This window comes from Alligator sinensis, unplaced genomic scaffold, assembly GCF_000455745.1.
Source record: "Alligator sinensis unplaced genomic scaffold, ASM45574v1 scaffold602_1, whole genome shotgun sequence".
Classification (NCBI taxonomy): Eukaryota; Metazoa; Chordata; order Crocodylia; family Alligatoridae; genus Alligator; species Alligator sinensis.
The window spans coordinates 2,784,083-2,808,404 of record NW_005841976.1 but is presented as its reverse complement, the minus strand read 5'-3'; the positions used below and the strand labels follow the sequence as shown (position 1 = coordinate 2,808,404).

Sequence of the window (24,322 nt, the reverse complement as noted above, 5' to 3'; positions counted from 1 at the left end):
CCTTGGGAGGAGGGGGCTTGGGGGAGGGGGTACCAGCTGGGTCCTCCAGGGGATATTCACTCCCCTGGCAGCATTTCTGGTTTCATTGCCAGCACTTCCAGTTTCACCACTGGCTTTTCTGGCCTTGGCAACTGGCTCCCAGGGGACTGCCCCCCCCCTCCCCCCCAGTGATCAGCTGCTGGGTGGGACTTCCCCCGCTTGGCGATCGGCTGTGGACGGGGGGTGAGGGGGGAGAGCGGGGTGGCGCAAATGCAAGCATTGGCCCCCTGGCACCAGGGACCCATGGTATGCCACTGCCTGCATCATGCAGGTATCAAATTTATACCTAATTAGTTACTGTGGAGCAATGCATGTGTAGAGGCCTTACTGCACAGAACCACTGTGTGTGTGGACTGACTTGGGACTAACTTTAGTCCCAAGTTAGTCCACACATAGTGTTAACGTGCTTTAATGCCTGCACAGGTAGACAATGCTTATTCCTGCTTACTGTGCAGTAACTTGCTGTGTAGTAAATTTATGCTGGCATAAATGCACATGTAGACAAGCCCAGTGAGTACTATAGAGTTGAAGCATTTTGAAGGGAAAGGTATCATTAACACTCTGTAATAGGGAAACCAAAGCACAGAGGGTAAGTGCTTTTCTAAAGTTATACAAGTAGTCAGTTTGACAGGGAGCATGAGATAGCACCCAGATATCCTGACATGGTCTTGTGCCCCATTTTTAGGACAATGAGATTATGGTCAATGATCAGTGCTTCTTGGCGCTATGGTAACATAAGCAACAGCGTGCTACACCTTGACATATTTTTCCATTGAGATAATGACAACTCCAGCTCTGCCATGTGCGATCTCTAACATGTCTCCCAATTGGCAACATGATATAAAGTCCAGGTTTGTCTTAGCTGCATAAAGACATTTGGCATTTCCTAAAGACAGATAATTTTGTAGGTTAAAAATGCCATATTAGCAGGAGCCAGAGGAGTTATACTTTATTCAGACCCTGCTGACTACTGTGCGTCTGGAGTAGATCCCTATCCAAAGGGCTGGAACCTTCCAGGAGGTGGAGCCCAGCGTGGGAATGTGCTGAACCTGAATGGTGCAGGAGATCCTCTCACACCAGGTTACCCAGCAAAAGGTGAGTGGCAGATTCATACCCTGAAGCATGTGATACCAGTACTTTCTATCCTAGTTCTGAAAATTGTCCTGTCACTAGCAATTAAGCTAGTGTTTTCTCTTAAAGTACAAAGCACAAATGGTTTCCAGCAACATTTGATTTCCCTTGTGTGGATCAGGCTCAAGTCATAACTGCATCCTGTTCCAGCTGGCCTCCTTTGAGCTAGACAGGAAAAACAGTTTCTAGGCAAGTCTCTTTACATGTGATCCAAGCGTGAGACCATTTACAAATCCGCAACCGGATAGGCTAAGCAATAGAAAATTAGTTAGGATTTATTGAGTTTTGGAAGGAGCTATGTTTCTCAAGAGGACCAATTTAAACTGGCTTATAGCTGCCATCAAGGAGAAGTAATAGCTTTGCTTGGATATATATTTCCTTGCTGATCATAAATTCCAAGCAGAAAAAACACTGTAAACTCTTTACAGCGAATGAAACTTTTTGCATTAAAGTCACAGTAGCCATTGTAGCCAATGGGTGCATCTACGCATGCACTTTACTGTGGAGTTGACTAATTAGCTTCCCAGTAAAGCATCACAGTGTACATGTGTGCCACTATTAGGATGCAGTAAATTAATTACTATAGTATAGTACTATCCTATGGCGGAGTAATTTACTGCACCAAAACGCACGTGTATATGGTAACCGAGACTGGCCGGGGCATGAGGGTACTAAAGTCTGCCACCTAGCCCTGCACTGTAGGACTCTCATGCCCCAGCCAGCTCCTCTGCAGTCTGATGCCACCACCCAGAGCCTGGGGCTGACCCCCCACAAGACCCCTTGCCAGCCTAGGGATGCTCTGCCCTCACACACTGCTGTGGGTCCCAGGCACACAGGTAAACACTGTGCCCAGGAGCAGCTGACTCCGGGAGCATGAAGTTTACTGCTGCAGTTTGTTGCATCTCACTAGTAGCATGTGTAGATGCACCCAATGGTATTAATACCTGTCCTATGACAGGACGCTGATTTATTGGAGGTGACGTAATGGGAGAGGGTATACATAGACCCTTGTAGCTACTAAACAGCTCTTTATTGCTAAAAAAAATAATTCTAGTTAATATGCAAACTGATGAGGATAGTAAAACTTGATATTACAATATTTTTGGTTTCTCAGAGTACACTTTCAGATATGAAGTTGATGAAGGAGTAGGAATACCCGTAATCCCAGTTCATCCCATTGGCTATTATGATGCAGAAATATTGTTACGGTAGGTGGACTTCAGTCTTCTCCACATGGACTGGGTATTCCTGTGTGCACTGCTTTCTTTGTATAAATATATTAAGGCTGATGCATGACTGTTTTTGTGTAATACAATTTTAATGAATACTACAGAAATAGAAAACAAGGACAAACACCTGGCAAAAACAAAAAACTGAACAAAAACATATTTTTAAGAAACCATAAAAACTCTGTTTTCACAAGGGAGAAATACTGCTTTTCCACAAGGTAGAAATACTGGTCCAGAAACTTTTTTAAAATTATTTTTCCTGCTTTAAATCTGTATCCTTATTTTAGTCTTGGTAAGAAACTTCTATATACCTTACTGGATCTCAAGGTAATTTACAGGCATTTTGAATACTCAGCATGATATATGGAAGCAGGAACTTCCTGAAGCCTACCTCTTATGCAGAATATAACATTTTAAATTTAGCTTGATTGTAGGTGTGATGTTCTATTTGACTTCTGCTTTTTACATATTGACCAACTGTATTTGTCTTGGTTTTCGCTTAACAGCATCATGGGAGGACCTGCAGCACCTGATGATAGCTGGATAGGAAGCCTCAATGTGCCTTACAACGTAGGGCCTGGATTTATGGGAAACTATTCTGCAAGGTTTGTCTGAGCATTTCTGTTGTAAAAAATAAAAGGGAGGGCGGGGAGGGTGGGGAGGGAGACAAGCAAAGCTAAGGGGGAAATGTGTATGGTTTTGAGGAATTTTATACCTTGAAACATAGAGAAGAAATTAAGTCCCCTTTGGGAAAATAGTATTATTGGATGATCATTAGTATTTGAAACTATACTAAATTGTTAAAACTATAGACTTGTTCAGTGTTCTCAGAAGTCAATGGCAAGACCGTCATTGTTTTTGGACACTGGATGCCATCAAGTTCAATGGGTACTGTAATTATCTTGTGGAACTCATTGCCATAAGACGTTGTAGAAATCAACAGCTTAACCAGGTTCAGAAGAAGATTTTGACAAATTCATGCAGTATAGGTCTAGTGCAATAAGAAGCCTGGACAGGCCCTGAACAAATACTCTTTCCTTAGCATCTACTCTGTATCATTGTGGCATACACAATACTGGGCTAGATGGACCCATGGTCTGACCTACTATGGTGTCTCTTCTGTTCCCGTGAATCTGACTTCGTATATTTCTCTTCCTAACTCTTATACTAAGTTAAGGCACTGTTTCCATCTTTAAAATGTAACATTGGACAATGAGGTCTGTCTTTTTCTACTGAAAAGCATATATTTAAAACCCTCTTCTCTTTACGTTTGGTTCTGTCCTTTCCTATTGTTTCTGAAAACTAAGGTGACAAGAGACTAGTAATCTGAAGTGGGGAGGGGAAGGAGCAGTTCATTAAGTTGCCTAAGTGCCTAAGCAGTTGTTTACTCTTGTCCTTTCCCACACCCATGGAAGTCTTTCTAGGACCTTTCTTTGGCGTTAGATCCCAGAGGGCAGCTGTTTCTCCAGAAGGTGTGGAAAAAAATACATATACTACTTTGCAAAATGAAACAAAACCAGTCATTTTCACTGGTAGTAGTGGTATGGTTCACAAACCATGTTTGACAGAGAATTGGTTGATAACATGGTGGGTGCTGTCTCTTCCTAGTTTTTCAATAGGGTGAATGTTGCTCCTCCATCCTAGTTTCCATCTGGCAGATTACATTACAGTCATGGCTGGCAACCTTTTCAGGCTGTGGGTTGGAGTCACCCATTTTGGGTCAGAGGTGAGCAGTTTCCCCCATGGCACCATGGTGAAAGCACCTGCTGCCTCCCCTTCTCCCCATGGCTGAAGCTTCCTTCTGCTGAAGCCTCATGCCTGTAGAGCCATTTGATCTGGATCTGGGCTGCAGACTGTAGGTTGCCAACCCCTGTGTTACTACAGTAATGTGCAACATAAACCCTGGCTGCAGTTATTTCAGAGGTCATGTTCCATCACAAGAGGGCGGGTAGATGGTGAGGACAATCATGAACAGGATGGGATAGTGATGATGTGTGTGTTATGTCCCTTTCCACCCAGGAATATGGATGTACTTTAAATTATAAATTTCAGTACCTGTGTTTAAAATACAATTAACATTTCTAAGGCATGCAAACAAACACTGACAGAATAGATTTTATTATGAGACAAACCAGGCAAATGTTTTGAGCAGATTGGAGGGCAATAAACAGAGAAGAAATAATAAAATAAATTAACAGAGCACATTATGTTAGGATGCTAAACTCATTTCGTGAGGAACTGGAGAAGGATTTTTGATATTTCTTAAATATCCTAACCTGCTTGATTGTAACCTTTAAGTAAGATCCTAGAGAATCAGCCCTGGACTTAGTATGTATTCATCCTGCATAAACTTAAGCAACAGAGAAATTAAGAATATAAATAGTCCTGTTAAGCCCAGTGGGACTATTACTCACATATGAAAAATTAATCAATGGTATTACTATTTGCAGGCCCAAGTCTTTCAGGTTAGCTTCTCTTCTGGGCAAAAATTCATTATCCGTCTTGAAGAAGGTATTGGTTTTGACAGCTATATAGGTTTGCCATTGAAATGTTGCCCAGTGCAGACAAATGTGTATTTTGTTTTACAGAGGGAAGCTGAATTGAATATTTACCCTTCATTTACAGAGTTGCTCATAATGGGTTTTCATTTCTGTTTGTTGAGTTCTTTTTTTGACAAAGCTTTAACACTTTACTCTGCCATCTTAATTTTTTTTTTAAATATTAAATTTATTCCTCTGCTTTCACTGTTTAGTTGTTACATACCATTCTGACAGCAACTTTTGTAATTACCATTTAATCAGATTTTATCATTACTTTTCTATAAAAATGCAGCTTAGTGTTTTGAGCTTGTTAAAAGTATATTTGCATAAGTAAGTATTGTCATAGCATTGTGTCAAAATGGAATAGATTTCCAGTGTTTTGTGTGTGTGTATATGTGTGTGTGAATTGGAGACCTGATGTTAATTTACTCGTATGTTTTATGAGGATTTTAGGATGTTTTACTGCCATGCGCCTAAGTAATACTAAGAGTGCACCAATAGAGATTTTTTGGGGGCTGATACCGATGGCTGATTTTTAACGAGCCATATCAGCCGATACCAATCCGATTGCTGATATGCAGCCTGGCAGCATGGAGAACAGCTTCTGGCTGGTACGTCTGTTGTGGTGGAAGGGGTGGGGGAGGTAAGGGGCATTGGGGGGGCAGATGGGGGGGGGGGTGGCTCCCACCACTGCGCACACCCTGGGAGGGCATGGAGGGGGGGGTGTCCCTGGATCTGCGCATGGGATGAAGGCGGACTGCTGCTTTGGGCTGAGGCCGGGGTGGTGCTGGGCTCTTCCTGGCAGGGGGCTGGGCTGGGCTGAGCTCAGGGTGGGTGGCAGTGGTGCTGGAAGGGGGCCTACAGGGGATGCAGCCATCCCAAAATTCACAGTAGCCCCTCCAAACCCTCCTCCCAGCACCACTGCCTCCCGCCCTGAGCACAGCCCGGCCCACTCCCCCTTGGCACTGCTTCAGCCCACTGCGGCAGCCTGCCCTTGCCTCATGCAGGTGCAGGGGCACACCCCGCCCCCCATGCCCTCCTGGGTTGCATGCAGCGGCAGGAGCCACCCCCCTCCCCGCACATCACAGACAAGCCACTCGTGGCTCCATCCCATGCCCCACCCCACCCAGCTGGGGAGCACCTGCCACAGCCCCTGCCCCACTCCCTCTCCCTCCCTCACTACGAGGGCCTCAATCTGTGCCCCTGCCCCACGCTCCTTCCCTCTCCCTACCCCTTTGCTCACAACAGACTTACCAGCCAGACCTGGCTGCTCTGCATGCTGCCAGGCTGCACTCCTGGCCACCTGCATGCTGCGCTGCATCTGTGTACATGCACAGGGCATTTATCAGTGACATTATCAGCCACATCGGCCAAAAAAGTCAAGTGCCCGTCAATTTTCCTTATATTGGTGCTGATCTGATATGGGACTTCTAATTAATACCAAAGTGACAAATTCTATGAAGAAATTTGAAAGCCTAGGGATTTCGTGTGTTGGATGGTTTTTCCTTACAGTATCCTGCTGTCAATAAAGAATTTCAAATAAAAATACCGCAGCACTAGCGTAGACCCTGTAAATTAGTAATCCTGTTTAGCACTTTGGCCATGTACAAAGTTTTACATTCATACATTACAAGATAATTTGGCACAAAGTTTTATATGATTATTCCTACTCTAGAGATGGGTAGTGTGAACTATTGTGATTTATAGGCTATACAACTAGTCGGCAGAAGAGCTGGCAACTTGTTAGATCGTAGGCAACTGTTAATCCTCTGAATCATGGTTTACATGTAAGAGGTCTAGTCAGATGCCTGATGAATCTGATTGTAGCTGACAAACCCAATTTCAGGGCAAGGCTGGCCTTAAGGAAAATGGTGCTTTGGGTGAACTTGTATTTTTGCACGCACCTAAGTCAGTGGCACTGCTGCAGGCAGAGGCTGAGGCAGGTGGGCAGGGTGCTGGGGCTCAGTCTGGCAGGGAGGTGGAGCAGCATGGTGCTCCAGGCAGGTGAGTGGGTGGACAGGCACCACTGCTCTGTGTGTGAGCAAGGTGGGCAGACTGGAGCAGGTGCCATGCAACCTGCATGTGCCCAGCCCAGTTCCTTCTGAGCAGTGGTTGGAGGTCGGGGGCAGGATGGGCTGGGCATTGCTCCTCCAGCTTGGGGTGGAGATTGATTGGCCCAGGCCAGGGCAGGGGGAGAATGATACTGTGAGTGTGGGCTACTCACATGTATGTGTATGTATGTGATACCCTCCCTGACCACGGCACCCTGGGCAGTCACACACATTGCCCACCCATAAAGCTGGCCCTGTTCAAAAGCGACACAGCTTGTTACAAGTTTCACAGATCCATGTGGTGTCTGAGTCAGAGTTCAAGTTTAAAGGATGCTGCTCTCTTCTTTCTCGCTTTGCTTCCATTCTCTAGATGAAAACCGCTTTATGTTGAGCTGTACCCAGTGCCAGATGTTCTCTCCAGACTGGACAGAATTCTGCTTGCTCCTCCCAGCTTTCTGTGTTGAATGACTTCATATAATTTTTGCACACGTCATGGTACTACCATAGAGGGTGAAAGCGGTACCCCACTTTCTAGAGCCATCTCAAATCTCGGACATGTAGATTTGGTCCAACCAGGTCTGGTATGCTAGGCACACCAGACACCCACTATACAAAATATTCTAGGGCATATGGTCTCCTCCCATTCTCCTGACATGGCTGTTCCATCGCAACCTCCTCTTGATAGTGGTTTCTAAGAGTGTCAGCCCTGCACACTTCAGTACCTCTGTGTTTGATATTCTATCTTCCTACTTTATTTTAAAAAACTTATGTAGACATCTCATGTGGAAGTTGTTCAGTTTCTTGATGTGCCTAGCATATGTATTTCACGTTTCTGAACCACAAAGCAGGGATGACACTACACAAGTCATGTAGATTCGCGTCTTCGCATTAGTTGATAGTTTGCTGTTATACCATGCATGTTTCTGTAATAGCCCAAAATTATTGGCTGCTTTTCCAATTCTGTTAGTTCAGTCTGAAGGTCAAGATTTCTACTTGGTTTCTTTGATCAGCAGGGATCTGTTAGTTCAGTCTGAAGGTCAAGATTTCTACTTGGTTTCTTTGATCAGCAGGAGTCTCACCTTCAGACGGAACTGACAGAAATCTGAAAAGCAACTAAGAACTTCAGGTTAGATAGTAGGATTGGATTATAATCCTTAGGACGTAAAAATGAAATGTATTCTTTTTTCAACTTTTTAAGTGTTAATCAGTGTTTATTGATACATGGCAGTGGTAAGAATTTCTTTTACCTATATCATATCAGAATGGCATTTTAAAGGTTATTGTTGTTGAGGACATGGGATCTTATTGTTTCTCTTGCTTTTCGTTTCAGAAAGATTAGGATGCATGTCCACACTAACAATAAAATAACACGAATTTACAATGTTATTGGCATCCTCAGAGGAACTGTGGAACCAGGTGAGGTTTGTTTGTATAGACTTAAGATACTCTTATGTAGCTTGAGGTTCAACTTCGAGATTTGGAGAGGGGAAGGCTTGTTGGGTCATCCTGACACACTGATCACAATATTCCCCAGAGACCTATAAAAGAATGATAGTTCTTGGTCTAAGACATCCCAGTTTTAGAGATTCCCTGGCTCCTCATTCCCTCATACAGCCTGATCCCAGCATTTTCTAGCACAACACAAATGATGAAGCCCTAGCAAAGAGATGAACAGGACTCTGGATCCTAATTCCATCATTGCTAGAGTGTCCAGACCCTGAACTAAGGTCTGGATCCAAATTTATTTCATGTTCTTGTATCTAAAACTCTGAATGTAAATGCCTGGGTGTTCCATAGTTTCATAGTTTCATAGCAGTTGGGGGTCAGAAGGGACCTGAATAGATCATCTAGTCTAACCCCCCGCCACTGGTTGAAGCAAGGACCACTTCCCTAGGAAGTTGGTTCCAGATCCTAGCCACCCTAAAAGTGAAATAGTGCCTCCTAATCTCTAAGTCGAACCTATTCTCCAGCAGCTTCTGGCCATTGTTCCTCGTCACCCCAGGTGCTGCTGGGGGGAATAGGACTCTTCCTATTTGCTGCTGATCTTCCCTAACAAGTTGGTAGGCAGCCACCAAATCCCCCCTCAGCCTCCGCTTGCTGAGGCTGAACAGGTTCAGGTCCCTCAGCCTCTCCTCTATGGGCCTGTCCTGCTGCCCTCCAACCAAGTGGGTGGACCTCCTCTGAACCCTCTCAAGGCAGGCCACATCCTTCTTAAAGTACGGTGCCCAGAACTGGATGCAGTACTCCAGCTGAGGCCGGATCAGTGTCACGTAGAGGGGGAGTATCACCTCTCTGGACCGGCTTGAGATGCATCTTTGGATGCACGACAAGGTGCGGTTGGCTTTGCTGGCTGCGGTTTGGCATTGGCGGCTCATGTTCATCTTGGAGTCAATAATGACTCCAAGATCCCTTTCCACCTCTGTGCTCACAAGTGGGGAGCTCCCCAGCTTGTATGTATGCTCTGGGTTCCTTCTCCTCAGGTGCAGCACCATACATTTGTCTACATTGAAGCCCATCCTATTACCATCCTCCCACTTCTGTAGTCTGTCTAAATCTAATTGCAGCCTCTCTCTCCCTTCGAGTGTGCCTACCTCTCCCCACATCTTGGTGTCATCGGCAAACTTGGAAAATGTGTTTTCCACCCCCTCGTCCAAGTCGCTGATGAAGATGTTGAACATTGTAGGCCCCAGGACCGATACCTGAACAGTAGGCCTCATACCTGATTCTGTTCATTGTTTTGCATTCTGCAACTTGGGCTCATCTAAAAAGCTCAATCAATTGGATCCAGTTTGGGTTTTTTCTCACACTTTTTTTCCAAGTTATATGGTTGTAAAAGGGAACCCCTGCCCCTGTTACTAGTGGGGGTAGAAAAGAAAGGCAGTTAAGAATAGCAGCGCAGGTGGACTGAGCCCAGGATTGATAAGGCCAGGTGGCTAATGAGCAACTGGCCACAACTGGTCACTGGGTGGAGTGGACTTAGTCATGTGCCTAGAAAGAGATTAAGCTGGGGGATATAAGCCCAGTTGAGGACATATCATATGGAGGGGCTTGCAGCAGGGAAAGGAGTTTTGGAGAGCACAGGCACTGCTGGAGATAGAAAAGCACACAAGCCACCCAGGGAAGCTGGGGAAAAGACTTCTAAACAGGTAAGGTCTGCCTGCAGCATTTACCCAAGAAGGGAGACTAGTTTTCTTTTGAAGCAGCTGGCTTGAGTTTTTTTGTTTGGTTTAAGCTTGTGACCAGAGGACCAGGTTGTGGCTACAGGGGTGAAGGAGGCCATGACCAGGGTGCCAGGGTGTGCTACATGGACTAGGAAACAGCCCCAAGCCATGATGCAGAAACTAACATACTGAGATGGAGCCACAAGGGATGCTGGAGGAGTCTGATTTAACTTAAACCAGGAAGGGGTCTGGGACAGACATTGCATGAACTGGTTTGACCCAAATCAGTTAAGTCTGATACTACATTCAAGCAGGGTTATCTCAAACCAGTTTCAGCCATTTTCAAACTGGTTTACGTGCACTGAATGTCTGTTCTGTTATAGGTCTAAACCAGTTTCTGATCACTTAAACCAGTGTGTGTGTAATGTCTGTCCCTAGTCCTGATGTCTTAGACAGTGGACCAAGGTGGGGTGTGGCCAGAGAAGAAAAGGGAGCCCAGGCTATGGAAGCTGAAGCCCTAACACGCTGTCAGAAACCCATGAGAGCAACCCCTTAAAGAGGGAGCATTGTGTGGGTGCAAGTGGATAAAAGACGCAGGTAGGGGGACTGGCCTGAGTAGACAGACTAGGTTACTCGCAGGGCTGCTATTGGTCTGAACTCCACACTCCCTAACAACAAACAATATTCAAGTCATAGCAGGAAAGAAAGGGGAGGTACAGGAAAGCTGGGAAAAGGAGCAGGCAAACAGAGCAGACCCTACCTGTATTACAATGCTAAAGATTTTTAGCAGCAGACCATGTAGGTACAAATTTAATAACCTGGAAAAACTGCAGAGTACTTTTGTATTGGCTTGTGAACTGCAGTAAGATCAGCAGGGAACTACTGATTTTATTTTGAAAAAAGGCCTTATTGTATAAAGTTTAAATTAATTGGCAAGAAACCAAAAGAACTGATTGGAATTAAAGGAAAAGACTGAATACAGATAACCCATGCATATTTTCAGTTTTAAAATATTCTGTATGTCTGTTTCCAGACAGGTATATTATCTTGGGAGGTCATAGAGATTCCTGGGTATTCGGTGGTATTGATCCAACCACTGGCACAGCTGTTCTTCAAGAGGTTGCTCGGAGTTTTGGCAAATTGAAGATGGAAGGTAACTAATCTGTTGTAAATGGGAGAAGTAAATCACAAGGGCTGGGGAAAACATAATTTCTGTGAGGCTATTTTCTCTCTGTGTGCATCTCTTTTGATTTGTGTGTATGGATGCATAAACCTGGGACACACGGGGAAATTCTTAAATGCTGTATTTACATACATACCACATGCACCTTTTCCCTAAAAACCAGCCTCCTCAAAATTGAAGTGTGTACCTTAAGTGGGGAAGTTAATTTTTCTTCACTGGAAAAGAAGCTAGTCTGGAGACACTGTGTGTGTCTCCATGAGATGCTATGTTACCATAGCAATGAGCTACGGTGACACAGCATTGTTGGGCACTAACCATGCTGCTGCTACTACTATGTAGTAGCTTCCTGCTACTGCACAGTAGGGTCAGAAATGACCCATGTGCCACTGGGACTTGCTTTAGCAAGTACTAAATGACTGCACAGTACTAACTGCATGGTTGGGAGCACATGTAGATGTGTCCACTGGGCATGCCATACAGCTACCAAGATGGCTGCTGCTTGTATCTGGCTTAGTAAGGGGAAGGGGCAGTTTTCTGTGTTAACCCTTTCATAGCCACAGCCAAAGACTGAGCATTGTAGTTTGTGCCCACAGCAGTTTTTTCAAGGGTCTGAGGCCTAACCCTGTGCGATGTTAGATTAAGTTCTTCTGGAAACAGTCTGGGCAAGGCAGAAGAAACTTTCTACTTACCTAGACTGTTTCCTGGGATGACACCCTGGGCATATCTTCACATGCGTATTTAATGTGCATTAGCCCAATTTTTAAGGTGCATTAACAGCATGTGTCTACATGTGCGCACCCTTAATGCACCCTGAAAATAGTGATTTAAGACTATTTGAGCCTAAATTTGATACCTGCATAAAGCAGGTATCAAATTTATGTGTGAATAGTTAAATTGCATTAGCAAACATGTAGACATGCTAATGCACATTAATGCAGTGTGTGTCCATTGGCTTACACCCACATTAATGCGCATTAGCACATGCACATGTAGGCACATGCCTTAATGTGCATTAGGCTAATGCACATTTAGTTTAGGTGTACATAAAAGCATGTGTAGACACACCCTCTGTGTTCCAAAGAGGACTTATCCTATGTCACACAATCAGGCATGACTCTTGGGGGAGATTCTACATTCTACCTTCCAGAAACAAGGTGTCTGTTTTATTTAGGGGTATGTGGTATGTAAGAAAATATGTTATATATCTGCAATGAGTTTACCATGACATGTAATCTAAATTGATTACATAGTAACTCTCATTGTTAGTGCATCATAAGCCATTTAGTGATATGTACAGTGACACTGTTATTGTTATTTACAATAGAATATTACAGTGGGTGTAATGATCTGAGAATTTAAAAACTGATGATTGGTGAAAGTTCAAGTCTGATGTGATAAGTGGGTGTCTAGGGGCGGGATTTTTTTAAAGTGCCTATCAACTGTGGGGGTCTTTATTAGGCTTCTCTCTTGTAAGTTGAATTTAACTGTGTGTTGACAGGTTGGAGACCTAGAAGAACCATTATTTTTGCTAGCTGGGATGCAGAAGAATTTGGATTACTAGGTTCCACAGAGTGGGCTGAGGTAAATATAGAATAGTAAAAAGCATGCTAGATGAGCAAGCTATGAACTGTGCCTTCCTGCGCTGGAGCCTATGTGAAAGCCCCACTTAAGTCAGTGGGGCTCCATGCAGATGCTGTGTGTCTGTCTACACGGAGTTCCTCCTAGGATCAGGGTATAACTGCAATTTGAAGCACAGCTGAGCCTCTATCAGGAGCTGTAGATGCAATCATAATATAAACACTACCTAACTAATCATGAAAATCTGCATGCAGTAGTTCTTCTAAAGTGTAAACAAATTATAGGACTGGCAGCTTTGAACAGAACAATTAAAAAGTATGATCAGTTATTACCTGAACTCATCCTGAATAATTTTCGTTCCTAATCCTACTCATTTCAAAACATCCTGACCATATGCTATCAACCAAGTAACAAGTTTACCCTTCCACAACTACAGGAGAATGTCAAAGTTCTTCAGGAACGGGCAGTTGCTTACATCAACAGTGATTCTTCTATAGAAGGTGTGTCTAATTTTTTTCCCAGTCTAGTGACTAAATTAATTAATTATATTTATATGCCTCCCTTCTCAACAAAGGTTCAGGGTAGCTTCCAGTAAGAACAGAATAATTTACACAACAGGAGAATGAAGAAGAGAACACAACAACTTTAAAAGGCAGCTAGATATAGAAGATGTGATACAGAGTGGATAACATAAGACTACATTGGAAGAGAAAAGTTTGTGGAGAGAGGACCCGACTCATTTCTCATTGCATCCTCATAGCTAGTAGTACTACCATGAGTGATACCTTAGGTTATCTATCAAAGGAAGTTTATTTTGTCAGTATAGCCAACACCAGAAAGGGTCAAGGTTGAGTATTTATATTTTAATGAATTCATCACTGTGTAATTTCAATTTAATTTGAATTGAAAGCTGTTTCATAACATATTTACTTTGATACACAACTCTTGTCTACTCTACAATGTTCTGCCAACATAGTTCAATTCCCCTTTCTGCCAGAAGAGTTATTCCACCTCTCTTGAATGGGGGGTAGGAGAAGGTGAATGGGAGGAAGAAGGCTTGCGCTGCTATCCAACAGCTAGCAGAGGGCATGTATAAACTTTCCCATGCCGTCTGCTAGCTGCCACTGACCCTTATGCTCTAGCAGCACAGCTGTTACAGTGGACCCACCAGGAGCCCGTGGATGTGTATGTGGTCTGGCAGTTGGGTTATGATGGTTGTTGCTGGAAGAACCAGGTAAAGTGTAATCAGGGCCATTGTCGAGACTTGGTACAATATCACACAGCACTGACCATTTTTACTCAATTAAGTTATTGCCTTACCTCGTACATGACATTACAAGACAACTTGGTATCATTTTAAGCTTAGCTTTTACTGGGGATGGCACATGATCATGGTAACAGCTACTGCAACCACCTTTGCCCACAGTTTGGGCTGCGCTTATGTGTGCTGGTGGGGCCAGCTGCCCAGGGAAGCCTTTCAGCTGTGATGGTGCCCCCATAGCAGCAATGAGAGTACAAGAAGAGTGGCCATTAGGAGGAAGATCCACTATTACGTGGTTCTTTACCACTAGTACAGGTGCTCTGAAGGGCCGGATACATGAATGCTGGCAAGAAGCTGGAGTTTATTTGCGGGTCCCAGCTTCAGATTTAGGGTCAGGACAATGCCTGTGTCACATCAAAGAGACTAACTGGTTCAGAGAGGTATAATTTCATAGGCAACAACCTACTTTGTGAGATGCTATGAACGAATTAACATTGCCAAACACTGCCAGTCCATTCATAGAATCTGATGAAAGTAGACTGTCGCCTACAAATGCTTGTGCCTCTTTGAGCTAAGTAGTGCAGGGACACTGCTCCGATATGCTGTAATTATAGCGCATTGGAGCTTGCTAATTAGCATGCTTCAGCAACCTCCATGTCTTGTGTATTCAGTGTCCCCACACTTCAAAATGATGGTGGGACACTTGAACTAAAGCTCATTGAATGAGCTTTGGTTCAAATACCCCCACTGCCACTTTGAAATGTGGGATACTGAATGTATGAGGTGCTGTGGGTGCTTTAATTAGAGCATCTATGAGAGCCACTCTAATTAAAGTGACTCCACCCCACCCCACCCTTGGATCACCTGTAAAGACTATGGTTACATCCTGCCTTACTTTCTGCCTGACTTCAGATTAAATGACTAACTACCTCTGTGATCATGGGCTAATGTTCACTGACTCTAGCTACTTCTTAGAAGCAAGGGTGCGCAAGTCAAGATCTATTAGGGGATGAGCTGCTGCTAGAAGGATCTGCTGTGACTTGGATGCAAGCCCCCAGAGCATTTGCAAGCCAGAAACTGGACTGTATACACAGGGGCACTTACAAATTAACAAACCACTGTGCCCTGAGGGCAAAAGACTTGTTGTTTGGCTTTTCAAATATTTTTTATGTAATAAAGAGGTTTAATAAGGATGTATCATGGGCTATTGAGACTGCCCTGATGAGCTGTGTGGTGTGCATCTCTGGGCTGCAGTAACAGTGAGTCTGAGGGGGAGCATGCTAGATCTGATCTGTGTCTCAGCCATGTAAAACCAGTTTCTCTGTCTTGCTTCCTGTGAATGGAGGAGTTGAGTAGTTTTAAGGAATTTGTAACAGGTCAGGAATTTAATGTTAACCTGCTTTCTCTGAATGATCTTCATCAAAGAATGAGTGGGGGGAAATTAGAAGTAAAATTGCTTTCTACATTCTCAGTTGGAATTAAGTATAAAGAAGATAATAGAGCTCTTCCTTCAATTATGCAGTCTGTGAGAAAAGAAAAGCAGTATTTTATGACCAAGGAATCTCTCACAAATGAAATAATAACTTTATTCCTGCTCCACATTCTCAGCACGTGTTGGAACAAATCTTTTCGGTTGATTTTGGAGACAACATGATGTTGCAAGATCAATTTGCTGCTTAATCATATCAGGGATCCTGGTTTTCTCTGATTTAAAAATTACAAATTCTCTGATAAAAATGGTAAATTATCTGATTTAAAAAAACAAAATCCACAATTAAAATTAAACTGTTTGAGCATGGTCATGTGTGTAATTTCTAATTCCTAAAACAATAAATGTTGGACATGCTAGTAATGTAATCCAGAGGGGCTTTTCCTTTTCCTTTTTTTTTTTAACTTATTACATTGTTATAGCTGTCAGTTTAGTTTTATTGGGAGTTCAAATTCTGTCTGTTCAGCACCGGTCTAAAGTGATACCAAAATCTATTAACAACTTTAACAAAACAGCCTATCAGATATGTGAAAGCTGTTGTTTCTCCCTTGAGACCACAGTTTGTTATCAGAGTTAACAGTCACAGGATATTATTGGAGTCTCTAGAAAGACTTGTACTTCCTTGTCTGGCTCGGAGATGATGACAGTTTCTTTTGAATGTAGCCTTTGCTCCCATAATTATAACTCTGTCATTTGAATACTGAGTAACTTCACTGAGTTAAATGATGCCTTAAATAAGCTTCTGGTTGGTGCAAATGCAGGAAGGAGCCGCTATCTGCTTATTCGTGTGTGGTTCTACTTGTAGGTGCATTGTCTATATAGGCTGCCTGTTCGTTGCACTAAGAACGCTGCCTCGATGGGCACATCTACATGGATGCTTAACTGCACAGTAGCATAGTTTACTGTGAAGTAAGCATGTGGGTCTACATATGCACATTTACTATGCAATAGACCTCCCTAATCCTGAGTAAATTTGCTACCTGAAAATGCAGGTAGCAGATTTACTCAAGATTAGTAATGGTGCAGTAGTGCTCATGTAGGTGCCTAATCAGGAGCAAAATCTGCTCCTGGTCAGCCATCCACGAGGGGGTGGGAGATGGTTCAAGTCCAGGCTATTGTGGCAGAGCCTGCCCTAGCAGCAGGCAGCTGTCCCCCTGCCCTGACAGCAGAGAGCTCTTAACCCCCTGCTCCGAGATCATGATTGGGGAGGGGGACGGTGAGAGATGAGTCTCCCAGCACCAACTCCAAGGTAGCAGAACTGGTGCTGGGAGCTCCCTGCTGGCAGGGGAGCCTGTTCCCCACCTCGCTCCACGAGCACTAGGGAGTTTGTTCTCCACTCAACTCTGCACTCACAGAGTAGGGCAGGGAACAAGCTCCACAACCTGTTCCCCACCCCCAGCTCCAGGATCACGGAGCAGAGCAGGAAACAAGTTGCCCAGCCTCTGCCCAGCATGCAGGGTGGGGGCTGTGAACTGTCCTGGTCAGGGACAGGTCCCAGCCCCATGTCCTGATTGGGTGATTGATGCACAGGGCTTAGAAAGAGCTACAGGGGTGGGTAAGTCCCAGGCCCCTTTCCCGATCTGCTGGTGGGACAGCTAGCAGTGAGCTAGCTGGTAGCTGCCCCACTGATGGATTGGGGCAGGGGGCTGGGACCTGCCTCACCCCTGCAGCTCTTTCTGGTGCTCCCTGCCAGCCCCTGGGCTAGAACCCAGGGTGGGTCTAGGCCCCCTCCTCTTTTCCACACCCCCCCCCCGGTGGTGGCAGGGGCCCATTGCAGAGCTACAGGAAACTTGGTACAAAGAGCAGCAAATCTGTTCCCTAATCCCCATATGTGTAGACACCTGCCTGAAAGCACTTACTCCAGATTAGTTTACACCAGAGTAAATTTAGGCCAGATCAAATGCATGTGTAGACGTGATAACGTTCTGACACAAAAGCTTATTTCCACTGACTGATCGCTATACTTGCAGTCAACAAAGACACTCAGGGCAGATGCCTGCACTTTACAGGAAAGAAGAAGCAGTTGGAAGGATTGTTCTGCGCAGCTCCCTCTGGAACTTGCTGTCTTCCTTCCCCATCCAGTATAGATTTGCTAATACTAATAAATAATAATGTTCCCTGCCTGCCACATTTGTATATTGAAAAGTCCATCCTTTTTCACAGGCTTCAGGAAAGAATGGGGCTGGGGAAGGAATTTTGTGTTCATGGGACAGGAAGAATAGTTTTCTAATCTTAGGAACTCCTAAGGGTTTAAATTTTATGCAGTTGTGTTTTATAATCTATGATGCAAATGCATTAGGTTTAGAAGCATTGCTTTCTGTAATCTGACTCTAAATGCTTTGTATTTGTGTGCATTTTGAGCCAAAATCTGCAGTCCTTGCTTGGCCAAATTTCCCTGTAGAGGATCTCCCCTTGGAGAGCTTTGCCCAAGTAAGAACAGTAGGGATCTGTCCCTTAGGGGGCAGATAATACTGCTTGAAAAAATATTTCTTTTTCTGTTTTTGGTTTTCAGGCAATTACACTTTAAGAGCTGACTGCACCCCTCTCCTCTACCAATTGGTGTATAATCTGACAAAAGAGGTACAAAACTGAAGTGTTTACTGTATATGCCTTTCTCATAACTGACATAATACTCAAGTGTATGATGAACTCCTTTATGTTAGACATGTTATGCAGCATTTTCAGGGTGTTTATTTCTTCATCTCCTCCCCTTATCATTGTTACTCCCTCCTTCTTGCATTCCTGTCTTTTTTTCAACTCAAAGACATTTCCCTAGGAGAATTGTGTGCAAAAGGGGGACCCCCCTCTGCCTAAAACCCAAAGTTGGACACCTCCATTTAGAAGCAGAGAATTGGAAGGAATTCTCAGGCTCTTCATCCAGCCGACTTCCTGCACACATGGAGAATTTGCTGTTCCTGAGCCATGCCAGACAGATGGCTATCCAGCCTCTTTTGAATACCTCAAATGAAAGAGATTCCTCAGTCTCTAGGTAGCATGTATTATTGTCCTACCACTCTTGCTATTGGGAAGTTATCCCTGAGATTTGAACTAAACCTATTTTTGATGCAGCTTAAATTCATGCCCTCATGTCCTGCTCTATCTAACAAAGGATGACAACTATTTTCATCCTTCTTTATGATCCTTTCAAGTATTTGAAATGTTTTTAAACTGTTGCCATGTTGCCGCTTAATTTTCTTCTCATCCAAACTAAACATACCTAATTCCTTCAGCCACTTCTTGTACAACTTGTTCTTCAACCCCTTTTATCATTTTCATTTCCCACCTCTGTATTCAGCTTCTCCACCTCCCTCTTAAAAAGCAGAACTGCACACAGTGCTCAACCCAAAACCTGACCAATGACGTCTAAACTGGTGCTGTCACTTCCTGTGTCCTGAATACTTCTGTTAACATGTAACAACATCACACTGCTGACTTACGTTGAATTTGTGATTCACTATCACCCCAGACAGTTCTAGTGCCAAGCTAATTATCCACTATTCTGTGTTTGTGCATTTGGTGTGTAGCACTTTACACTTGTTTGTGGTGAATTTTTTTTATTTATTTTTTACAGCCTAGTCCTCCAATTCATCAACATCCCTTCAAGGCTTACTCCTGTCTCTTGAAAGGGTTTGCAACCCTTGTGAATTTTTATCATCTGAAAATTAGACCAGTATATTCTTTATCTCTGTATCAATCTTGTTAATTAAAATCTAAAATAGCACTGTACCCAGAGCAGATTCCTTTGGAACCACACTGGAGATCTCGTGTTGGTCTGATTCATTTATAGTACTCTTTGCTTGCAGTCATTCAACTAATTGTCCATGTAATGATAATTCTGCCTTGCCCAAAGTCTGCTCCCTTTCTTTTGAGAAAGCCATGTGTGGACTGTGTTGGAAGCCTTTAGATAGACAATTCCCATCAAAATACCAGATATTTGAAAGACACAAACATATCTAGGCCCTGTGCTGATGTTAAGCATTTGAATGCTACAGAAATGTAATACAGAACAATGGATGTCCCCATAAGCACTCAGTAATGGAATACCCTTTTCTTGTCAGTGAATTCCCAGAAGTACATTGCATTCATTCATATTTTCCAGTGGTTCATTTATCACATAGAGGTAGGTATATTGTAAAGAGCTGTCACTGAGAAGCCTGCAGTCTCCAAGTTATTTGAAGTTGATTTTGGAACAATCTGGTTTTTATTTCATTAGTTTGCAGACAAAAAAAGACAAAGCTGTAACTCTGTTTTTCTTTCTCATGCATCGAAAAATAGTGGTAGCATTTTCTGAGTCTCTGTCTTCATTCAGAGGACATGTTCTTAATTTTTTTTTTTTTCCTACTCTGCTGTCTTCTTTGGAGGGGGGGGACCTAAAGGCTAGTGCTACAGTTTTTTCCTTATAGCAGTCTGCTGCTTCTTGCTTTATCTCAACATACATGGACAATGTCAAGAACTCATAGGTTTTTGGACAAAAGGATGTTCATGCTTGATATAGTGATGCCTCTGAAGCAGCTAAGTTATACTACTCTCTTTAAGATTGTAGCAGTTCCCAGCATATGTTGAGAGTCCACCTATGGAGAAAGACAATACAAGATCCAGTCCCATTTTATCCTTTGAGACAGGGCATTGATATGTTCGAAGTATTATTAGCCATATGCATAGGGTTGAATTTCACCTGTGGGGAAACAGCAGGGCAAGGAGACGGTTGCATTTTAATGCAAATGTGAATGGAGGCTATATGTAGGTGTCAAAGTAAGTTTGTGCTAAGCATAGTCCTGAACAGAAACAGGGCTCAAGATGTCTTATGAGGTTTTGAAATCGTATAACTGCATTGCCTGATTGCAGAGGTGACTTCAGAGGAGACATAAGCTTAATCATGATCCTGAATTGAGATGCTTAGCTACTTGCACCTTCTTTGGCCTTTTTCCCATTGCAAGGCTGGAATAACTACATAGCCACATGGTAGCACTTGCTTTAATGCAGCATTAATCACTTCCGTCCTGTTTGTCATGTTTTATCATGTGTTTATACTTGCAAAACTGTATGTGCGCTATGCAGATCCCCAAAGTCTGGGGGGAGCTCGCTCAGTCCTAGGACTGGATCTAAGCCATTGCAGGTAACAAGAGTCTTGTAAGGCTTGTTAGGTGAAGAAGAGAGCAAATAGTTTTTATATCATCTGATAATAGCTTGGCCCACATAATCGGGATAAAGTCTATACAAGGGCACAGAGTATTTTACTCCATGATGTCAAAGTTCAGCTTCCCCTTATTAATATGTCATTTTCAATTTAGCCCTAAAGTCTGACCAAAGTGCCCTGGAAATGACAGCTGGCAGGCAGTCGCTTCAGAAAATTGTTGTTTCTGCTAGCTGCAGACCTAATCTCAGAGGTCAAAACCTTAAAAATTTCCAATATATTTTCAATACTGAAAGTGAACCTATACCTTATTTTTGTAATGGTTTATCAAGCAAATTTGTTCATGGGGCACTTTCATGTGGTTCTCTCTCTCTCTCTCTCTCTCTCTCTCTCTCTCGTCAAATCAGTGTAATTTTAGAGACCTTTTTAAAGAACCCCACTTATCTGCCGTTATAATCCTTAAAGAAGGAAGGCCAGTGCTTGGGTTCCTGGGTCAGGAGATCTAGATTTGATGTGCAGCTGAGCCACAGTTCTCCTAATAACCGTGGGCAAGTCATTTTATCTGATCTCAGCCTGTCCCCATCTGTATGATCCTTACCTTGTCTACCTGTGTTTGTGATTTGCAATTTCCTTGAGGTAACGATTATTTATCACTAAATGCATGTGCAATTCACTGTGTAACAGGGCTTGAAACTCTAGATGCCGCTGTAATATAAATAATTATTTTTATGACTCAGATCCTGCCCTGCAGTACAGTTCTTCATCTTGCACAAAGCAGCCATAATGCAGTCTTAGGCTGACTGTGAAGTATTTCCCCTGCGTCAGCAGTACCTTGAGTAGACTGGGACTGTCTGTTTCCAGTCTCTGGCATGGAGGATATTCCTAATGGGAAGAGGGTGAGGCTGGGGAATTTCTGGGTGTCAGAGCAGTCTCTTGGGACCATGGGGACTAGATACAAATCGGAGGATCCCAACTGGTCCCAGCACTGAACTGGTGTCAATGACTTTGCCATTCTCCACCCGTTCCAAGTGGATCTGGGATGCAGCCCATAATTGGGGTCTATGCATTGTAAATAACACATATAAGGTCACATGTGTGCCTGTGATTTTAGGTGAAGGAGTATATCAATTAGCACTTTACATCTCTAAACCTAAATTAGAAAGTGAGGCATTTTTAATAAGAGCATGTGCTTTGCCTCTCCAGATCTCAAGCCCTGATGAGGGCTATGAAAGCAAGTCTCTCTATGAGAGCTGGCTTGAAAAGGACCGCTCACTAGATGATGATGATCAACCCAGGTAAGTCTATTAAACTGTAACAGGTGTTCCCTTCAATCCCTCCTTCCCTTGGTATTTCAAATGTTTTGCAGGGTTTTGTTTGAAGGACATCTTCAACAGTTAGGATACAAAACTTTCTGGTAGAAGATGACCATCTAGCAATATCTATGATCTAAGAGCACTTTATAAAGCCACACCGGTAGCATCGCTGCCAATTCCAAAATTAAATCTCTGAATGCTTAGAGGTCTTATTAATAAAATGCATTGGAAAACAATTGTAGTGTAGTCATAGATGTATAGGGAATTGTATGGAACTCAAGAGATCTTCTAGTCCAGTGGGGGCCAACCTTTTTGTAGCCATGCCACAAATTAGCCTTGTACTCCCCTGTGGCCCTTGCCCCATCCCCGGTCAGCTGCAAGCCACACACACAAGCTGCCTGCGCCAGAGGTTGGCCACCCCTGGTCTAGCCCAATTCCTGCACTGACACATGATCAAGTTGGTTAGAATAGCCAAGTAGTTGACCTACTACTCCATCCAGTTCCTTTTAATAAGTCTGAATGCTTTTGTACTGGCTCTATATTTTTAGATATAGTTGACTGTAAAAGACTAACACCTTTGTATATTTAAATATACAAGGTGACCTAGAGCAAACAGTGCTGAATTCTAAAAGATCCCTTTTGGAAATTATACAGTTAGTTGTGTGCTCCTGACTGGCAAAGGAAAGTCCCTAATTACGAAATGGAAATAATTATACTATTAAGGCAAGTGGGTTTTAACAAACGTTACTTGTCTCAAGTGCCCCAAGCCTGTGGGCCCAGCCTCAAGCCTCAGCTCTCATAAATAATCCCAGTAAATTAGTGAAGTTATTTCTCACCTTTTTAAGAGCTGCTTTCCAAGTAGATCAGCAGCTTTACTGGCTTCAGTGAATCCCCACTGGCTAAGAAGCATGTTAAATATTTTTGACATGCACACAGATTATTTTCCTAAAAGCATGTGTATGCTCATAATAAAAACCTTAGCCAGAATTTTATGTCTGCTCCCCCGTGCCCCTCCCCATTATTATTGAATGCTACTTTTATTTTTGGTTATGTTACCATATCTATCCAGTAGATGGTGGTGTTCACCTATAAGTAACAAAGGCAACTGCCTTTTACACAGTAGAAATTCTTTGCCCAGCTTTGACTGTATGGTAATCTCCCACGAGTATGGAAATACATCTTTGTAGATAGTCTCCCAATTTATTTGAGTGTTGAAGAGGTTTTTAATGCTTGAATCCCCTGATATTTATCTCTCTCACCTCCTTTTCCCAAGTATTCTACAGTGATGACTTTGTCCAAAGTCATGTTGGTTTGAAATTTTACTACTAGCCCTTTGCATAAATATTCAGTCATAGTTTAGATGTAGTCAGACTGTAGTCTCATTTTGGTACCTTTTTTTGCTGCACATAGAATCAACAAACTGGGCTCAGGCAGTGATTTTGAAGCTTATTTCCAGCGATTGGGAATTGCATCTGGCAGAGTCCGTTATACCAAGAATAGGGTAAGTCCTCTAAGTTGCCTGACAATAAAACCAATTTGTGGCTTTATTTTGAAAAGTTATCTGCTTGACAGTTGTACACCTGTTTCAAAGATTTTTTTCCGCGTGTAAAAAGATCAACGTTGGAATTTTGCAAAGCAATAAAAATGTGAAGAATAATTCACCTATTATAATGAGGTGTGCATTTTAGACACTTACATTTAGATAGCCACTTGGTCACAGAGTAGTCTATACTATCTGTCTTTAGACATAGCTATTATTCCAACATTCATCAGAATCCTCTTATATATATTTTTTTTTTTTTAACTCTAGTAACATGTTTTATCTAACTAGTAAAAAATCACCCTTCTAAAGGACCTTGCTAAATGAAAGGTTTGTCCAATGTTTCCTTTATTTTTGGAAGGCAACTGTCCAAAAAGTGTAGTTTTATGTTTAACCCAGTTTATAAAATGTTTTGCTAACAATTCTTGCAAAACTCTTACAATGATGTTATGGCCAACTATAGTTTAAGATGTCTGCTAAACTTGCATTTTTATTTTTTTTTTATGAAAAATTAAGGTAAGATGGTTAAGCGAAGCCTAATTCTGCAATAAACATGTTTTAGGGTTTATAATTGTGGAGCTCTGTATATTTGCAAAAGGTCCATTATAGAACAGAAAAGGCTGGAAGTCTGATGCCTGGGGAGGGGAGAGGTGAAGATGGGGGTGAAGGGCTT

The 24,322-nt window shown here is 43.0% G+C and overlaps 1 protein-coding gene across 2 annotated transcripts in view; it reads left to right on the top strand.

The window, feature by feature from the left end:
* LOC102387337 (N-acetylated-alpha-linked acidic dipeptidase 2) overlaps positions 1–24,322 on the top strand; it is a 54,405-nt gene that overhangs the window by 11,832 nt on the left and 18,251 nt on the right. For both annotated transcript variants that reach the window (XM_025200840.1, XM_014518708.2), the window contains exons 5-14: positions 948–1,134; positions 2,285–2,378; positions 2,906–3,004; positions 8,321–8,406; positions 11,185–11,304; positions 12,833–12,915; positions 13,349–13,412; positions 18,175–18,242; positions 22,000–22,091; positions 23,520–23,610. In XM_025200840.1, the coding sequence (XP_025056625.1) occupies positions 948–1,134; positions 2,285–2,378; positions 2,906–3,004; positions 8,321–8,406; positions 11,185–11,304; positions 12,833–12,915; positions 13,349–13,412; positions 18,175–18,242; positions 22,000–22,091; positions 23,520–23,610 (984 nt within the window). The remainder of the gene's footprint in view (positions 1–947; positions 1,135–2,284; positions 2,379–2,905; positions 3,005–8,320; positions 8,407–11,184; positions 11,305–12,832; positions 12,916–13,348; positions 13,413–18,174; positions 18,243–21,999; positions 22,092–23,519; positions 23,611–24,322) is intronic.